Source organism: Protopterus annectens, chromosome 3.part0, assembly GCF_019279795.1.
Source record: "Protopterus annectens isolate FY-2018-M chromosome 3.part0, PAN1.0, whole genome shotgun sequence".
Taxonomy (NCBI): Eukaryota; Metazoa; Chordata; order Ceratodontiformes; family Protopteridae; genus Protopterus; species Protopterus annectens.
In genome coordinates this window covers 551,982,318-552,003,173 of record NC_056731.1, presented here as the reverse complement: position 1 = coordinate 552,003,173, position 20,856 = coordinate 551,982,318, and the positions used below count along the sequence as shown (strand labels likewise).

Sequence of the window (20,856 nt, the reverse complement as noted above, 5' to 3'; positions counted from 1 at the left end):
AGGGCCAATTTTGAGTGTCCAGTCCCCCTTGCTAAATGCACTGATATGCCAAAGACAGACTACCGATACCCAGTAAATGACTCAGTTGTGGTTTGTTTTTTTTCTGCTGTTATCAGTCTTACTTGAAACAAGATATTCTATTTGTGCATATGCTGTGCATCTTTGCCATGCAGGAACTCTGAAGTAGGTCAAGGATCAGTGTTCTACCCCAGCTGGCAAGTGGAAACCCCCCCCCCCCCAAAAAATAAAACAAAAAACAAAAATTACTTTTCAGCAGAGTTGAAAATGCTGTTGTCCATTTGATATGCACTCTTTCATTCACTTTAATGTGCTGTATTCCTGCACAAGGCCTCCTCTTACATACATAACATTTTTTTTTTGTATTTGCTGATTTGCTAAACAGTTCTAGAAAAAACGAGATTATCTTGAATTTTTATTACCTGTTTTGTTTAACTGGCTGTTTCTGAATTAAGCATGTTGGATTCTTATCTTTGCTAATGAAGCTAATAAATCAGTCGTACCTATGATCTGAGACAATTACTGGCTGTTTCCGCAGTATGTGCACTATAATTTTTATTTTTTGCTTAGTGATAACTCCATTGCTCGTTTTAATAGCGGTTTGTATTTGTGAAGTTTTGGTCATTATTTAATGCTAAGCTACCTTTCTCCTGTATCAGATCAGTCACATCAAGTTGGATACTCATTTTACTGACATAGAATTTTTTTATTTGTTTAAGGTAGCGTTCCTTCTTTAGCGGCTGGTCTCCTTTTTGGAAGTTTAGCTGGATTAGGTGCATACCAGCTATCTCAGAATCCAAAGAATGTGTGGCTGTCCTTGGGTAAGTATGCTATAGACAAGTCTGAAACAAAACATTATGAGCTTTACGTGGTGGTTTACTCACCTTTTTGTTTACTGATCTCATTACTGCTTTGAATACTGGATGTGTCTTGCTGCTCATTCCTAAATATGTTCCTCTAGTTCTGATTGTGAGTCCTAATTGTAAATACTGGACTACTTGTCTGTGCAGGCAGTCCTAACTATTCCAGTCTAACCTCGCTACTTGTCATGGTGGTGACTATGCATTGAGAAGAACGCGGCATAGTTCGCACACTTAGTGCTAGGAGCATAGCTGGCCTTAGGCATAGGCCAACTATGCGGCTGCCTAGGGTGCTGCTCTAGCAGGGGTGCTTTTTTAGTGTTTATTTGGTGTAGGTAGACCAGGATGGGGCACCGGGTGGTGTGATGGGGAGTGCCATGGATCCCTTTTGCCTAGGGCACCAGTTGACCTAAGGCCTCTCCTGGCTAGGAGAACACACTGATCTTTCCACAAGCTTAAATTTCACAAAAGAATACTGAGGTCACATTATGTAGAATGGAACTCTAATGTCATGATTTAGATTAACTAATTAAATGTATGGCATATAGACACAACCTTGTCAGCTGTTCTGCTTTCTTGGTGAATTTTGGGTGGCAGTTATTTCTTTTTTTTTTTTTTTTTTTTTTTTGCTATGTTTATATTATTTAAACAATGAGTAAAAAGGTTACACATACAAACCAGTCAGTAAGAACTAAAAGAAAAATCTAGCCAAGCTAGAGTTTCCGCTGTGCGATTCCTTAAACCTCTTGTATTATAGGTACATGGGATATATGCAGATGAGCCTTTAAGGACATCAGCCTTCTTATGGTTAGTTTTTACCGATTGGTTTGTCTGTGTGACCTTTTTACTCATTGTTTTATTTTGTTAGTTGGGATGTCTTGTGGACACCCTAATGGTTATGGACATCAGCTGAGTACGACAACCCTATGTTTCTAAAGGTTAGCCAAACAGTCCACTTATGCTGTGCTGATGAAGCCCTAAGAAAATTGAAACATGCATGTTCACAGCTGGTGGGGTTTCTTTATTAGCCTGAATTTGACCATAAATAGACTTCAAAAGAAAAACGTCATGAGCATTCAGAACTGACAGTAACAATAAATAAATTAAACAGGATACTGCCAATTACTCTTCATAGTCAACCCCCTGGAAACAAAGTACTACATTTTAGAACCTAGATTCCTCATAACAGAAGTTTGTCCCTTAATTTTTTTTGTTTTCCCCCAATGTAATAACTTTTTTCCCTAAAACTGTGGCTTTTAATAATTCAAAATTGCTACTCTGTAGTTCCTTAGATGCACTGCCATAGAACTCTCAGTTCTGCCATTCTTAATATCCTTTTTGTTATTGCAGTCTATTCTTGAAAGGCCTTTTAGTTTCTCCTCTATGTATATGCTAAGTTACACAGGCAGTTGAGGGCATAAATAAGTTCTTTGGTAGTGCAACAGTATTTACCATTAGATATAAACATTGTGTCATTCATTTTATCAGAACTGTTGGTGCTATATTTGCAGACATTACATGATCTGCAAGTAGTCATGCCTTTTTCTTTTCCTGTTTATCATCCTTATTAGTAGTAAATTGTCCTTCCTTAGGGAAACTTAAGAATTTATAGTAAGAATCCATAGCAGATGTCTCATCATAATTTCTGTTGGTAAACATTCTGGCTGTTGCTTTTTTATTGGTCCCCTAAACATCATACTTCTGGTCTGGCTCCACAGTGCCGCATGTGCATGCCTGATCTTCCAGATAATATTCTACCTCCCCGGACTTACTCTGGTATTGCCAGGACTAGTTGTGGTTACTATGGGATTCCTGGAGGCTCAGCCATCTTTGCATCTGTCCGGATTTATTTTTCTTTATGTGCCCCACTCACTCCCTTACCTGCTTCCCGTGCTTGTTGACTACTTCCAAAGACAACTTCCCTCTCTGGGCTCCCCTTAGGGAGCATCATCAACAGATGCCCATTCCTGCCTGCCACTCTATTAGTCACCCAATCTGCTTATCGAACCCAGGTCGCCTGGGCAGTATTTATGGCTTTATCCCTCTACGCAACCCAAGCGGCACATGAACATTTTCTTTAGCCTCCCTTAAAAATCAATGTGATAAAGTCTATATAGCCTTAAAAATTCCCCATGGGGGAGTCAAAAAAAGTAAATGTAAAGGATGACAACTTTCTGTCATGCATTGACAGTTACTTTTCTATTTACAATAGTCTTACTTTTGCCATTACTCAATCCGTAAAGTTCCATATCTAGAAAAATTGAGTTTTTAGCCATCTTATTCCTCCCAAAACAAAAAATAAATCTTATTTTCATATAAATTTTCTTTTGAATGTTCATTGTTAAAGAAGTAAAGAACGGGACAAATATTTTTCTGCAGGGCTCCTTTTCAGTTGTGGTGAGTGTCTTGTGAGTTGAACAGTCTAATCCAGGGGATGCCCAAGGGTATCCTTGTTGGATCTTCATGTTTGTCATTTTGAACTTACTGTAAAGCTTAGCTTGTTGATATAGTACTCAGCCAAGTGTTTTGAATAAAGTATAAAGAGCTACACATCCAGGAGGAAGGACAGATTTAAATCAGCTGAAAATGATCTGTGTTTATAGCTAAGTCAATATACAACTTCAGTAATTGTGGTATTTCATTAATTATTTGTATTTGTCAGTCCAGGTATATTTATGTTACTAAGTTTTTGTTTGTGTTTTGAGCACAGTGCTGACTCTGCAAAGAGATCATATTTTCCTAATGTCTTACTACATTTGCTTTATTTTTATTAAGTGGATGCACAGTAGATCCTAATCTATTTTTAAGCAGACTGGAGCAAAAGCCATTTCTGAAAAATCTTTCATCTAAGAAGTAATCCCTCCATCCATTTTTAGCTTTATTTATGGCCATGGTAACACCAGTGCCGGTCTGTCGGTCCTTTTTAAAGCTCATTGTGGACAGTTTCAAACTGTCACAGAATGCACACTGGCTCTCTAATACACAACGGGTCTATATTAGAACATTGACTTTTTAAAACATTGAATGTTCTAATATCGACCCCTCAGTGAACGCTGAAAAAATATGCTGTTCTGACACACATACACACAAACACACCAAACAAACAGCAATCCACACATATACACCTAAAATCCTACATCTAACCCTGCACTAAACTGTACACACACCACTAGCTATCCACTTACCTTTACCCAAACACTAAGGTCCATCACTATCACACTCGCCTCACCCGCGCCCTAACCGTAACTCACCTACTCCGCCCTAACTCTCACGTCCACACAATTGCACACTTACCTGATCCCGACCCGTAACTTTCCACCACAGTGCTGAACATAGTGAAGCCACAGCAACAGCCAACCGAATTCCTTCCCTAGGAAGAAATTTGGTGTTCCACAGCTTCGCTATTTCATAGGGGTCGATATTAGAACATTCGAAGTTGTGAAACTTCGATGCTCTAATGTAGACCCTACACAACATGTATACCTTCTGGCAGTTTGGTAAATCATCAGATGACCTACAGCATGTGTTTGAGAGATGGAAAGAATCCGGAGTACTTAGAGAAAGTGAGGACATGCAGAGTACACTTAGAAGGTGCCCCATCTGAGAGGACATGCAGAGTACACTTAGAAGGTGCCCCATCTGAGAATCAAACTGGATAATCTTTTGCTATGAAGCAACAACTATGGTGGCTGTGCCACTGAGTGTCTGCATTGAAACTGATTTTGAGCACTGCAGTTGTCGAAGAGGGTAGGATTTCCAGCCCTAGTACTAGGAATTTGCAGTTGGAATGTTCCTAGGTTTCAGAACCCACTTTGGTCCCTCTTGAGGCTGGACCTTTCTGAAATGTACAGATGTTCTTTGTGTTTCACTGTTGCAGTCACCACATTTGGGTTATCTGTTTGCAGTAGCGCTCAGTTGGCCTGATTATCAATGTCTTGGGTCCTGCGTCGGTTGCCATCTCATCTTCCATGATGTTAGGTAGTCATTTGTATAAAGCATGCAGCCGAAGCCATTACATCTGTCTTTCTTGCCGTGCGGTGCCTGAAGCAGAAGCAGTTGGCAAGTGCCGGTCGGCCAACTCCTGAAATTTTCGTTTTCGAGTTTCAGAACCAAAGTCATCATCTAAAGCCAAGTACCCCGGTGGGGAAACATTTTCTTGCTCTAAACCGATGTCAGTAAAAGTCAGTAATTGTATTTCTTGTGGAAAGCAAATACCTCATAAAGATTTTCATTCGTACTGTATTCCTTGGCTAGGCCCTGACCACGACGTACCTCGCTGTCGGTTTTGTGCCTTATTTAAACAACGAACTATTCGCCGTCGGTATATTTACGCTTCTACATATTTTGGTACTCAGTTCAATTATCCAAATATGTCTTCGGTAAGCAACCCGAACTACCAACATTCCGGAAAAACGCAAAGATAAAGACAGAGACAGGCCGCCCAGGTACAAAGCTGCCGACGACACTTCTCCTAAGCTAGTCACCAGTTTGCCGGAACTCAGTAAGGCACTTTTGCAGCCCCTGATTCCTGCTACTTCAGATTCACAGGCCTCTACTGAGACCCATTTGGAGTCCGGTATACCGTGAGATCCTTCAACTGTGGAACCTGCGGATGTCTCTACCTTGGATGGGTCCGGAGCCGCTGTGCAGGCACTGGTTTCTGCGGGTGTATTCGGGTCTACTGACTTGCATGTTAAACCTACGCCATCTTCTTCAAGGCCTAAAACTCGAACCATGCCTAGAAAACCGATGCCCAGACTGCATGGTCAGGCCTCTATGCCTAAAAAAACAAGTGATAAGAATGGCTGAAGACCTTATTACTTTAATCAGGGGAAGCCAACCTTCCCCCTCTAAGAGACCTAGGACTGAACTTGCTTATGATACTTCTGATCAGGATTCTGAAATTTCTGTTTCCTCCGATTACCCTTATCTACCTATGAGGAGTCTGATGCAGAGGACACTATTCCCTCTGCTTCCCCTCCCTCCAGAGGATTTCTCTTTTGGTGAAACTTTGCATACTCTTAGAGAGCATTGGGAGGGTGGCCTAATGGTTAAGGTGCTTGCCTTACAAACACAAGGTGCAGGGTTTGAGTCTCACAAGGAATAATTGGCTAGGCTTAAAATGGCTCGCAAGGGCAGTTAGCTTAGTACTAATCTATGAACCTATGAACCTATTTTTGCTGGGAAAGCCAGGATTACTCTGATTCTAAAAAGAGGCTTAGGGATTTCTTACTCCTGCCCCAACACAGGCCTTTAGCTATCCCTCCTGTACTGGACATTGTTGTTGATGCTTTTTCGGAATCTAGCTTTACCCCTGACTCTCTACCTCCTGCTCCCAGAAAACCTGATAGATATTACAGGGTTCCTGACTCTCACAAGTTCCTTTTTAAAAATCCTACTGCAGATCCTGAGACCATTTCACAGGGACCCAAGGGCATTTAGGCTACTACTGCCAAAATTCCTACCTCCTCTGATAGAGATTCCAGGGCGCTGGATAGATTGGGTAAGAAGGTATACACTTTTGCAACCTTGGCCATTAGGGCCTTCAACTGCCAGTTTCATATGTTAAAGTATTAGCAGCATATTATTGGATTGCGTAAACAGAAAATTATGTGGATTCCTGACTGTGCTGAAAATAAGGATTTAGAGGATTTAATGCATTCTGCTGAACAGGTTGGAAAACATACTTTGCAATGTGGTTTTGATTCACTAGAGGCATCTTGCAGGGCTGCTGTCACTGAGTCTGTACTTAGAAGGCATGCTTGGCTTCAGGAGCAGTCTTTGCCAGATCATATTAAAGCTGAATTGCTGGATGTTCCCTTAAATCAGGACCGCCTGTTTGGCAACGAAGCAGAAGTAGTACTTAAAAATATGGATGAAAAAGCTAAATCTATGCAAATTGTTAAAGATTTCCTACAGGTACAGCCTCCAAGATTTAGTAGGCATTGGCCCTCTAAGAATTGTTCCTTTCCTGCCTCTTCCAGGCCTTCAGTCCAAACCCAGAACCAGCAGAACATCCAGGCTTCAGTCCCAAGGTACGCACATGACTAAGCAGTGGGGGGGCTCCCACTTCTAAAGCAGGGAGTAGTAAGACTCTCCCCTATGGTAAACTGTCTGAATGACTTAACTTCCAAGCCCTTCTCAACTGACTGCTCCTTTAGGGGGAAAGATTGCTCTGCAGAAAAAAAACTGGGAACTAATTATTTAAAACCCATTTGTCCTGGTATAGTTTCCCAAGGATACAGATTTCACTTCCACACGTTATCAACCCCAAACGGTTGGCCAGATCTACCCCCAAATCAGTGGGCAGAGGCTCAAAAGCAAGTAATCTCTCCCTTAAGCATAAGGGCTATTCAAACTGTGCCAGAAGAGGAAAAGGGACAAGGTTTCTACTCAAGACTTTTCCTGGTATCCAGAAAAGACAACTCATGGCGTTCTATCCTGGACCTTTCTATCCTAAATACCTTTTTGGTGATCCCAAAATTCAAGATGCTAACTCTTCACCAGTTGCTTCCTATGCTAGGCAAGGATGCCTGGTTAGCAACACTGGATTTTAAAGGAAGCCTACCTGCACATCCCAATCAGGGAATCTTGCAGAAGATACCTACGCTTCAAAGCAGGCTACATGCACTGTACTGCCCTTTGGCTTATCTACTGCACCCAGGGTATTCACAAAGTGCTTAGCTCCAGTCATTGCATTTTGCAGGCAAAGAAATATTCAAATATACCTATACCCGGATGATTGTCTAATTCAGGCAGAAAGCCAGGACATACTTTTGAATCATCTAGCGTTTGTACAAAAGGTGCTAACTTGTCTGGGGTACACCATAAACAAAAATAAATCACATCTTGTACCCTGTCAAATTATATTCCTGGGAGCAAGCTTGAACACAACTTCCCAGATGGCTTTCCTCATGCCAGAGAAACAAATTCATTTGACAGCTTACTTCAAACTAATGGCCACAAAACCCCTCCTATCTGCAAGGCAAAAACTGCAAGCCTTGGGGTTCATGCCCTCCTGCATTCTCCTAATTCCATTTTCAAGACTGCATATGAGGAAACTACAATGGTATTTAAAAAGCCTGTGATGTCGAACATTCTCAGGATCTAGAAGCAATGATTCCTATCATACCTTGCCTACAATTAGAGTTCCTTTGGTGGGCAGAGGCCTGCCACCAAAACAAGGGGCTACCATTCACTCTACCCCCTGCCGCCCAAACCCTAACAGATGCATCAGATTATGCATGGGGGCTCACCTGGCAGGGAAGTGCATTCAGGGCAAATGGAACCCAAGTCATATGCACCTGCATATCAATCAAAAAGAAATGTTAGCTGTACAGACGGACAACACCACTGTTGTGGTACATAAACAAGCAGGGGGGGACCCATTCTTACCCCCTCTGCAGACTAGCCATGGCTCTGTGGAACACAGCCTTGAGCTACCAAGTGCATCTACAGGCTCAATTCCTGCCAGGAAAGCTAAATACACTGGCAGATGAACTAAGCAGAAATTTCATGGACCCACAAAAGTGGAAACTGGAGCCAAAGGCTTTCAACATGTTGATAAACAAATGGGGGAGCTCAGATATAGACCTGTTTGCCTCCCCCCAGAACTACAAATTGGACAAATTCTGCACAAGGACTCCCCACAAACAAGCTTGGAAAGTGGATGCCCTGTCCTTCAACTGGAAAAATCTATCAGTTTATGCCTTTCCTCCTCTGCCTGTCCTCTCCAAAGTACTACTAAAGATCAAACAGGACAAACCAAGGATGATACTGATTGCACCAAACTGGCCATGCCAACACTGGTACCCCCTCTTGCGCAGTGTGTCACTGCTGGCACCATGGCACCTGCCTCAGACCCCTACCCTGCTGTCCCAGCAGAAGGGTCAGATTCTGCATCCTCAGCTTCAAACCCTGAACCTGGCAGCCTGGCTAATTGCTTGACCTCTCCGTTACCATCCCTCAGTAAACAAGTGTTGATGTCATTTTGGAGGCAAGGAGGCCTAATACTAGAAAATCTTATGCTGAAAAATGGAAAAAATTCTGTTCCTGGAACCAAACTCAAGGGATGGGCACAGCAGCACCCAGTTTACCTCCAATTCTTCAATACTTAACTGAGATGCTTCACAGGGGCCTTTCTTTTTCCTCCTCCAAGATTTATGCCTCAGCCATTTCAGCTCATTACAACACAGAACCACCCCTCTTCTCTCATCCACTGCTCAAGCTGTTCCTCAGAGGGGCCAAAAACTTCACACCACCCAGGAGAGCCCCAACTGCAGCCTGGGACCTTAACTTTGTATTGGAAAAACTTGCTGTACCTCCTTTTGAGCCAGCTGCAAGTGCAGTTAAAATTCCTTTCTTGGAAAACCGCCTTCCTTTTAGCAATCACTTCAGCAAGAAGGGTATCTGAATTACAGGCCCTTATGGCAGTGGAGCCTTTCATCATCTTTCATGTAGACAGGGTGTCCCTCAGGACCAACCCCTCCTTCATGCCCAAAGTAGTATCCAGTGTGGCTCTTAATCAGTCCATTCATTTGCCAGCCTTCTTTTCTAATCCACAGAGCAAAGGGGAACGGATACTGCACTACTTAGATGTGCACAGACAACTTAGATTTTACTTGGACAGGACTAAACCTCAAAGGAAATCTGAACAACTGCTGGTGGCATTTGCTGCAGGGGCAGAGGGGAAGGCCATTTCAAAGCAAACCATTTCTAAATGGATAGGCCATTGCATTCATTTATGCTATAAGCACCATGGAAAATCTATTCCACAGGGGATAAGACCACACTCAACCAGGGCTACATCTACCTCTACAACCTTTCTCAGAGGTGTCCGTACCAGGGACATCCTAGAAGCTGCTACCTGGAGTTCTATATATACTTTCACCAAGCATTACCATTTGCCTATTTTCTCTAAATCCAGAGCTGGTTTTGCCACTGCAGTCTTGCAGGGGCTTATAGCTGGTCCTAATGCTATTTAAATTCCTCCTCCCATCCTTAGCTTTGGGAATGTACTCAAATGTGATGACTGCAATAGTGAAACACGAAGAACATTGTACAGTTGTGTACACTTACCATAAATGTAGATGTTAGAGTGTATTCACTGTTGCAGTCCTGGTTACCCTCCCTCCAGCCCCTTGACTTCTTCTGGCTATACCTCTGTTCTCCTTTACTATGCTTAAAAGCTTTTTGGTGTATTTGCTTTTTTGTTGGAGGTATAACCTTGCATATTTATGTTTAATTGCTTCCCATTAGGGGGGGCACCTGACATCTGTGGCAAGAAAAACTGATGTAATGGCGTCGGCTGCATGCTTTATACCCCTGACTACCTGACGTCATGGAAGATGAGACAGCAACTGATGCAGGACCCAAGACTTTGATAATCAGGCTGACTGAGGGCTACTGCAAGCAGATAACCCAAATGTGATGACTGCAACAGTGAATACACTCTAACATCTACATTTATGTTAAATGTACACAACTGTACTTTCTTTCTTACTAGACGTGAGCACTGTATTTTTAGATGATGCCACGTTACTGATACCTCCACCCCATTTTTTAAGCTATTGGTGAATTTTTTTTGAAGATTCTTTGATTTCTGACATATTGTATATGGCCTGATGTGCATATTTTTCATGTCGGTGATAAATGCCAAGTGCTACATATTTCCTCTTTCATTCTACTTCCAGAGAGGATATTCTAGGGATGCGATCATTTTTGTATGAATGGGATTTGTATGGCATCCCTGTCAGCGCCACCTTATCCTGAGAGTACTGGTCAATGTGAATTTTCAGAAAGCAGCTCTAACTCTAATAGCACCAGCTGGCTGAGGCAACCAAGTTTTCACCATTCTCCAGGAGTGTGCTACTCAAGAATTTGCCATGGTTCTGTTTCAAGAAGGCTTCTATTTTTTTTGATGGGGTTGTTGCACGTCGGTCTTCTCTCCTTGAAACAAGTGACTTGTGTTCTCCAGCTTGGTCACAAGGTCACTCTTCTTGTTTTGACAGGGTTGTATCTGTTTTTGTAGAGCCTCCGAAGCCTTCTATTGAGAAGATGCAGTATGATTAATAGGAGCATAGGAACAGTATTAGACAAGCAATCATTGGGTCTATAAGATCCCTAACCTAGCCATAAGATGCATAGCCATATACACCATTAGGTAGACAAACTTAATTCCTGCCACCCTTTTCAAGCACTTAATGTTCACCCACCCCCAAATTGAGAAGGATTATTATATGATAACCTTGGTGAAAATTTCTGTCCATCCAGTTTACCTGAAATGTTCATAGCCTAAGAACATGTTGAGTTAGGAACCCTTCCTTCAGCGAGTCTTTATTTTTTGATGTACGTTTGAGTCCTAAGTGTGAGTGTTTGTAGTGCCACTGGTTTTGCAGAGAATCAGAAGTCAAATACAATTAAGTCTCTCATGGTTCGAAAAGCAAGGCATGGATTAAGTATGAGGAGCCAGTAGGCTACCAAGTGTAAAGAGAGTTGTGCTAATCTGTTGGTTTAGTTGAGTGATTTAAGGTCTTTTAATTTTCTTGGCTTGAAATCTTTGTGCTCTTTTGATTTGAGAAATATGCTTGGACTTGTACATACCAAAGGTGGCTTTATATTTGATGATGGGTCTGAGAAGGGAAGATTGCAGTGGTAAGATGACTTCTTTGGATCTCAAAGATATTTCCTTGGAAATTAATTGAGCCATTTAGAAGGATTTCCTAATTATGGTTAAAACCATGATAATTGAATCGGAGAGAAGTAAACAAAAAGTACCCATGTTTCTTTTGACCATATCTGCCTGAAGAGAAGTTCCACATATTACAAGAAATGAGGGAACAATTTGTTGTTGAATTTTAATGTGCTATACTGTTTTGCATGTAGCTTGAGACCATTTTCAATACAGCAGATATGTGCATATTATAGCTCTTGTTGGAGTAGTTTAGTATCAATGGATGTGTGAATAACAGCGCCCATCTTGCAGTCACCAGTAAACTTGGTCAACCACACTAGTTACAATTTTATATACAAACAAGTTTTCAGCTACTTTCACAACTTGGAGTCTGTTGGATATCAGACAAAGTATGGGTTTAAAGTAAGTTTGTCTAGTTTTTCAGTGATATCATCACGGGTGATGGTATCAAAAGTCTTGCTCAGGTCAAGATAAGCAGCATGTATGCAGTGACCATCATCTACAGCCTCTGTATCCTTTTCAGAAAAGCTTGTTGGTTTCACAAGATAGGACTTGAGCGTCACAAAACCAAACTGATATGCGTCTAGGTCTTTTAAGTTGCCTAAGTCTGCATTACGGAGTTCTGCTATGATGTGTTCTTTGGCTTTACATACAAGGCTGGTAAGGATGATGGTAATGTAATTACCTGGGTCTGTAGATGAGCTGCCTTTTTGTAAGGAAGTCCATAGTGACTGATCCCCAGGCATCAGGCAACAACCCTATGGATAAGGCTGGGTTGTAACATTTGAAGTAGGGGTTCAGATAGTTAATACTTGGCACTGATGAGAATGCAACCTGGCTTGTTGTATGGTCTCATGGAAGTTTTATGTTAGCCTATGACAGACCTGTACCAAGATGATTTCAAGGAAACTAAATTTTCAAGGATATTGGGGGCAACATTTTGGATAATGTTAGCAGTAATTTTACCTTATATTTGCTGCCTTTGGGATTTGAAAAGAAGATCTAGATTATTTCATTCCATTGTTGGACATTATTCCTTCATTTTCTGTATGACTGACTAAATATTTGTACTTTCCCTTGGTATCTGTAGTAACTTTAACCTTACATTCCACTTTACATTTTGTAATAATGCTGTTAGTTCCTTGCTTGTGCACGTTAATGTATCTTAAGTTAGGGGAGTGGGGATTTCTTACTTTTCATTATTTTACTTCTTTTATTACACAGTTGAATAAATGAGTTCCACCAGAGAGGTTTATTGCAGAGTTCACCATTGTATTTAATGAGACGGTTACTGACTTTTCTATGCAGTTGTTTAGGGGGTGTGGAAATTTGGAGATGAATGTGATGGCCCCCTCAGTTGGGTGCATTTGTGGGGAATTGCTGTGAATTTTGCATAGTTCTTCAAGCTGAAGGAGAAGTCTCTAAAGACAGTTGTATTTGGTTGTGGGGAAGTAAAGTTGCAGGGTGTGGTACAGATAGAAGCTAGTTGGTAAGGGCCATGTCCAGGGTATTTAAAGCCTCTAGTGGATAGTTTTACAATTTGCAAGAGCTCGTTTTTATTAGCAAAGTATAGGAAATGCTGACCATATCCCTTTTTATAGGTTTTAGTGTGACAGTTAATGCTTGGGTAATTGAAATCCCAGATGAAAAAGGTATTTGGTGTAATATTTAACTCCTTTTTGGTGTTAAGATAGTTTCCATAATCTTTGGCAGACTCTGATGGCAATATGGAATAATAATCACATTTGTTAAATGGGTAGGCCCACTGGACTCTGTCCCTTTTCAGGGGTGACCTGGGAACAATGTCTGATTTTAAGAGACCTGCTCAGGGTCACACAGTGGGTAAATGAGGGCTGAAAGAATCAAACCCTGTACCACAGGAACTATAGATCACAACCTTGACTTTCCTGCCAACTGCCATGACCTGATAATGACATAATAGTTGGATTTGTTAAGGGTGATTTTGGATCTCCATGAGGTCCAAGATAGGTTTGTGGTAATTTGATATGAGGTGATGGTGTTTCAGACAAATGCAGATACTCCTCAGTCAGCCAATGGCTTGAAGGCATGGTAGGCACTAAACCCTGACATACTGGGAGTCAAGAGTTTAGTGCATTGAAACCCTGCCTCAGCAATTACACATCTATGGATGTTATCAAGTTGTAGGTCATCAAGTTGTGGTATCTTTCTGTTTAGACTTTGAGCATTGAGAAGTGCCATGATATCTGAATTTGAGTCTGAGTTTGATATGTAAGAATGTCCAGTACATGAACTCTGCCTAAGATACAATATTGGGGGGGGGGATAGTAAATACTTTAGTCAGTATGTGGAAGCCCTGGCATGAGAGGTATAAACCATCCCAGCAAAACAGGAAGTTTTATATATCATCTCATCCCATGCTGACACTTACTGGATCACCTTAGAATGATACCAACTACTTACCCAATTGTTAAAGCCAATTATCTTGTCTCTGTATCTAGTTTCATTGTTGGTGAATGCAAAATACTACACAAGATGAGTGTCTTTCATACCCTTAACATATGTATGGCAAGTTCTTTCATGTCTGACCACATGATTTTCTCTGGGTAGTGTACCTCTGGTCATTTACTCCCACGAGTCACCACTAGGTGATAGTAATATTTATCTAGTTAAAAGGCCCTTAGGTCCTTTGTGAACCTGTTCCATAGACTGGGTAGTCTCTGGGATACATATCTCTCCAGCAGGTCCTATTTATATCACAGGCAAGGTTTAAGTCTTTAGAATGGGTAATTCTGGTACTATTTGTTTTGTGGCTATGCAGGAGGTCCATCAGAGTGGGATCAGACAATGGCCTGTGTGCCAGGCATAGATCTCCCCTCAAAAGCCTGTAGGAGACAGAATACAGGGATAGGGCCTTGAGGTGGTCTGCATATGACATATTACTTATGCCCTGTATTTTTTTTAGTGAGGAACCTCTGTGGATATTTCAATTGTTGGATATGCCTGCTTAGGTACATACCAAAGGAGGCATTGTATTCAATGATAGGTCTGAATGCCAAATACAGTGGAACTATGACTTCCATAGACTTGAATGCCATACCTTTGTTTATAAGTTGGGCAACAGAGAATGATTTCCTCACCACTGTAAGACATGTGATGATCAAAGGCTAGATTACTATTTGTGTCCCCCCAAGTCCCTGACTTCTGGGTTAACTCTAAGGGGTGTGTCGTCAATATAGTAGGTACCATGGATGGATGACTTCCCAAAAGATACTATTGTGCATTTCATGGCATTTGTTTTTAGTCCATGACTGTGACGCCAGTTGTTTGTCTGTGTCAACCCCTCCTGTAGAACATTTGTGTCAGTATGAGATTCGATGACAGCTCTTAATTTGCAATCGTCTGCAAATTTAGTCAGCCAGAGACCACTGACATTGGCCTTGACTTCTGAGAAGTAAATGCCAAAAAGGAGCGGTCCAAGGACTCATCCCTGAGGGACTCCACTTTGTGACTGACCTCCTTGTAGAGGTGAACTCCCCAATTCTAACTTTCTGGATCCTGTCTGTGAACCAGTTGGCTATCCATCAGGTGACATACAGGTTTGTACCTAATCTCTCGAGTTTGTCAACAATACCCGAGTGGGGTATTGTATCAAATGCCTTGGCCAGGTCAAGGTAGACAGTGTGAACGATTTTTGTCCTCATCCATTGCTTTGGTGACCCTCTCAAAGAAGTCCATCAGGTTGAGTAGGCATGATCTGCCCTTTACGAAACCAGATTGGGTTGGGTCGGGTCCAGTGTCTGGAGGTTTACTATATCTCTGTTGATCATCTTCATGATTCTTTCCATGGCTTTACATATAAGACTTGTGAGACACTTGGGTCTGTAGTTTCCAGGGTCTGTGAATGGCCCACCTTTGTGCAGAGGGGTGACTGTTGCCTTTCTCCATTCATGAGGCACAAAGCCTGTTTGGAGGCTACAGTTAAATAGTAATTACAGAGGCCCTGATAGGTCATGTTTCATGCTGTTTAGAAGGCATCCTGGGATATTGTCTGGGCCCATTGATGCAGCGTTCTTGGTCTTAGCGAGAGCATTAAGGACCTTTTCCCTAATGATACTAGGGGGAGTTATATTTGATGATATTTCCTTAGGGAAGGTTGAGGGGGAGAGAGGAGTAAAGTTGGAGCTGAATTTGTCAGCTAGGAGGTTTGCTATATCTTCTGGCCCAGTATAGGTGGCTCCATTTACAGTGATCTCTGCACACAATTTTGTATTGCCTTTGAGGTTGCAGACATAGCTAAAGAATGCTTTATGGTTGTCCTTGGCCTGGGAGACTAAACTTACCCCAAATTTGGCTTTAGTAGACTTTATTTGTCCTCAGAGTTGTTTGTTTAGTTTGAGAGTGCTTTTATCCTTCTGGGTGCTGCACCTCCTAATTTTTGCTGTGATTTTCTTCCTCCTTTTTACTTTTTTATGGTTTCATTTTTAACCAGTTGATGATGAAGTATTTTTATTGATTGTATTATTTTTTTGTTTTTTTCTTCTGGGCATCCAGGTTTCCCTTGAAGGTCATTGTAATTGCGGTACCAAAGTGCAGTAAAGCTAACTGAACTTCTGTTTATCATGCTTCATTTCCTGTTTTGTGGTCATTTGGCAAACTTTTAAAATCAAGCCTATAACAATAGCAGTTATTCTGTAGAACCTAGAGTTTCAGCTGCAGGTGTTACTGAAGAACCTAGAGTTTCAGCTGCAGGTGTTACTGAAAGCATCAGTCTTCTCACACCCCAAAACCTGCTTGGGCCTCTGTCTCTGCAAGAAGGTTTGTTGAGGACATTCTGTATTGCAGACTGTTAACCTATCTACATTTTGCTACAAGTTATTTGCCAAGGAGTATTTTAAGATAATTTTGGAAGTGCCCTCTCTACAGCAAAACCATCCCCGACAAGACCATTGTAGGCCAATTATGAAAGTTGACAAAAAGAAACCTTCTCTGATACTGACAGGGGAATGCCTCAGGATATCACAACAACAAACTACTTACTGCACATCTCCACTCCACCAGTCCTGGCTTGAATCCGCTAGTTACCTATCACTCTAGCTGAGCTTTGCTTGTAAATTGTTAAAACCACTTTCCTTCATTAGCTCACATTGTGTTTTGTTGTGTTGGCCCTGCAAAAAAAAAAAATTTGAAAGCCTAAATCTTGGAACATGTTTGGCAATTCTAGGTTTCCAGTTCTTGGAAATTCTGGAGTAACTACCATTCAATGCATGTCTGAAGATACTATTACCCTTTATATGTACGTTCATCAATGCCATCCTATCAGCTTTCATTCTTTGAATTGCTGAATAATATTTCTTTATATTTTTACTGCAGTTAGAAACAGTGTTTTGTGGATAACAAAGTGCATTAATTTTGTGTTTTTGTAACCAGTATTATACATTTACTTAGTTTTAAACACGTACTGTTATAACATATGCACTCATATTGTGAATTAATGACCTGATTTAACATTTTGTTGCCCTAACTGTTCTCTATTACTTTTTTTAATGCTGTAAAATATTTGGTCTTTCATATTGTGATGTAGATTTATTTCCTTTTTGTTGATTGCAGTGGTATTACTCCACTGAAGCTGAAAAGTTTTAGCAGGACTTCCCACTTTCAAGTGCAGAATAAATAAATGAACAAACTCTTTGCCAACTTCAAATGGTAACTAACCATTTATTCACTGGCCCTGTATGACTTGATTGATCTGAACACTTTTGTAAGGTTTGGTGAATGCATTTTCTTGGCTTTTGGCTTAACTTTAGACATCCATTTCTCTGGAGTTGAGGATGGCTTGACTGCTTTAAAGATCATGGGCAAGGTTTTTGGTACCATTTCTTTTTGCTGTAATTATGCTCTCATTTTGTAAAGTGGGCTTTCTGATTCTAAAATAAATAGTATTTACTTCACTTTAGTTACTTCAGTGGAACTATCTAATCATGTAGTATTGTTTTTTTTTATATACAAGCTAGAAAAGTAGCATGCTTATAAATAGTTTTATAACATGGAAAATTAATATCATGGAACATATTGGAATTGTTCCAAGTCCCCAGTACAGGTCCAGGACTTTGCCAAAGCACCATCAAAAGGACAAAGAAACAGCAGAAATTGTTCACTCCTTCCTGGAGGTAAGTGTATTTTGGAGACAGTCTTTGAATCATCTTTGCCCTTGACTATTATGTGACTGAGATGACACCTACCTTCCACTTGTGCAGAGGCATAGAGGTGCATAACATTGTGCACTAACTACCCCTTCCTTTGCAGCTTGGACCGAGCTTGTCTATAACTAACTGGATTCCTGAGAGTATCCTCCTTGGGTCACCTGACCATACATCTCTAATAGCACTTGAAACCAAGTGTTCTTTTGCCCAGACCTTCTCACAGATCCAGTAGGGCTTAGTGGAACAGTTTGATGAGGGGTTTTTGGTTTAATGCTTAGACTTCGGACAGTTTGAGGTCTGGTGGGACCTGTCCCCTCGTGTGCAGTAGAGCATCTTTATGACGCATGGTCTGATCCTGCAACCAGACTGAGTGAAAGTCCCTCAATTCCTTGCTCTACTGTTGGTAAGTACATTCCTAAGTGACTGTGCCGTTTTGATGGATATCCGGCACAGGACCCAGAGACATTATTTTGTCATCTTGTGCCAAGGAGTCTAAAGTTGTGGATAACATGAACAAGAGTCTTGTGTGATATTCTGTTTTAGGTTCCTTAGCTGTTTGCCTTGCCTGTCTGCAAGTCCTTCCTAGTGAACCAGGTGTTGAAAAAGCTTTTAAGCCTCTTAGAGTCCAGGCTGAAAGAGTCCCAAGGACTTTGTCACATTCTTTCTTTAGCTTCCATAGTCGACTGCCATATGGCTCACTGGAAGTTTGAGTGTGCTGATGCAACTGGTTTAGATGTGCTTGTGCAGAATGTCATGGCTTATGCTTACTTTCCTTATGGAGGCAGTTAGGCTGTAATCTGGAATCCCTGCCCTGGGGGCTACATTTGTATGGCCAGGCTTCTCAAGATCTGGTACGTAACCTCTTGAAAAATTGGATTGTCACTACTCTAAAGGACCGTTGTGAACTCACTCTTGGCCAATGCTACATTTTATTGTAGGGCTAACCAACCACCCTCCAAGGAAGACACCCTCTTACAGACATAGGAGGGCCCTAAATTGCTGAGCAATGTTGACCCCCCCCCCACACACACACACACATTTTGAACCAACTGAGTCACCTATGAGGGTGAGTCCAGGTTCCAGCCGTTGCAGTCCTGACTGTTGTCTATGCCTGTCTGTGCAGGGAGGTTTTCATACTTTTTCCTCATCTGTAGAGCCATAAAATTGGGAACCCAAATTCTTGATGGGACTGTGAAGGGCTGTGTTGGGAGCTTTTAAGTATTTGCTCAGAGACCAAATAGTCTCCTTAGAATTCTCTTGGCAGGTCCACATTTGACCTTTGAGAGATGCATACTTTGTTAAAACAAGCCAGATGTTAAGTTCTTACTTGCTCCTCATTCTGAATGGGGTATTTCTGTGTCATCACTGGGTCAAACTGACTTCAGCGAACATTTTTGCTACATCACATTTCAGGTGGTGATACTCTAGGGCGTAGTTCTTCTGTTGCTGGAATAAGCCTGGATTATGTCAACCCATTTCTTTGTTTCCTATACAGAGGCAGCAGTTAGGCAAGAAGTTGTTGTTCACACTGTAGACACGGACTACAGGCTCACATGGACTACAGGCTCACTTTCTTCCTCAAGGGAGAGTATCCGTTCAGGAAAACAAAACTGCTGTTTTTCTCCTTCACTTTTAGTATCTTGCTTTCAGTGGTTAGCTGCCATTTGGAAAATGCTCCTGTCAAGGGCCTAATGCAACAGAGGAATGACTGCGCTTGCTTCAAAAGTGCCTTCACTGAATATGTTTAGGCCACAGCCATTGATCTTCAGCTCATCAAGCAAACTTTCATGGACCTTTATGCCAGGGATTGGTCTTTTCAGATCTCAGTATTTCAGGTCTCAGAGCACAGTGAGCTCTTTTCTTTTGCCTGTCCTCTGCTTCCTAACAGTGTATGAATTTTTTATTCTTTTGGATTCTGCATATTTGTAGTCCCACAAAGGAGTGTCCTTGATGTTAAATATAAAGGGTATTTTCTTACCAGTTGATCTACAAAGAAACCAACCTTAGTGAGTTGCAAATACTTTTACCATCCCTCTGTTCATGGATGGCCCTACTTTTAGTGGTTGCTGCTAGAATCCCCTTTAGTTTGGAGATTGAATGTATTTCTGCCATTGTAAATAGGATAGGTGTCCATTTCTTCTTTTTTGATTTACAGGAAGTATGCTTGTTCAGTGGCTGGAGCAGACTGGCAGGCTTTTAGGCTAGGCATACTCTGCTAGTGTTATACATGACACCTTGGTAAGTGCTGGCAAGGATATATATACTCCAGACTGTGGGGGCTTCTGAGAAAAAAAATGCTGTATTGGAATGGAAGGATGGATAAACCGAATTGAAGACCTACCAGAGATGGTTCCCTTGAAGCCCATCTGTTAATAAGAAAGCATATATTTCATTCTGAAAGTTGCTACTGTTAACAGTCTTAACCATATGATCCACTTCTTTATCCTAACTCTGAAAACAGTGGGGGGAAGACTGTTCCATTGTTCAGATGTCAAGCTTGAGTATTATTTTGCAAGACCTAAGACTCTTAATAAACGGCACTCATCTTTTTTATCCATTTTGCTGAAGTCTGAGGGATGTACAGGCTTGCCAAAGGGATTATAATAGATCAGTACGTTTGTTTTTTGTGCGCGTGTGTGTATATGTGTGTATGTGTGTGTGTATATATATATATATATATATATATATATATATATATATATATATATATATATATATGTGTGTGTGTATATATATATATATATATATATGTGTGTGTATATATATATATATATATATGTGTGTATATATATATATATATATATATATATATATATATATATATATATATATATATAAAATGTGTATGTATGTATAGATATATATATATATATGTGTGTGTGTATTTGTGTTATCTCTATATGTAAGCGTGTGTATATATGCGTATGTGTGTGTGTGTATATATGTATGCATATTGGAGGTAATAACCCTTACTTGGGTCAGTTACGGCTCATTTTAGAAGAGCTACTCAGCAGCCTTCCTATTGAATGTATCCATTAAAGACATGTAAATGTTGCGTAGGAGAGTCGTAAATATAAAATGTATGTTTTTAAGAAATTGCTTC

General features: G+C 41.0%; 1 protein-coding gene across 2 annotated transcripts in view; it reads left to right on the top strand.

Annotated features, from left to right (window-relative positions):
- Nucleotides 1-20,856, top strand: part of TMEM14C (transmembrane protein 14C) — a 223,756-nt gene that overhangs the window by 98,114 nt on the left and 104,786 nt on the right. For both annotated transcript variants that reach the window (XM_044064975.1, XM_044064974.1), the window contains exon 3: nucleotides 738-839. In XM_044064975.1, coding sequence (XP_043920910.1) covers nucleotides 738-839 — 102 coding nt within the window. The remainder of the gene's footprint in view (nucleotides 1-737; nucleotides 840-20,856) is intronic.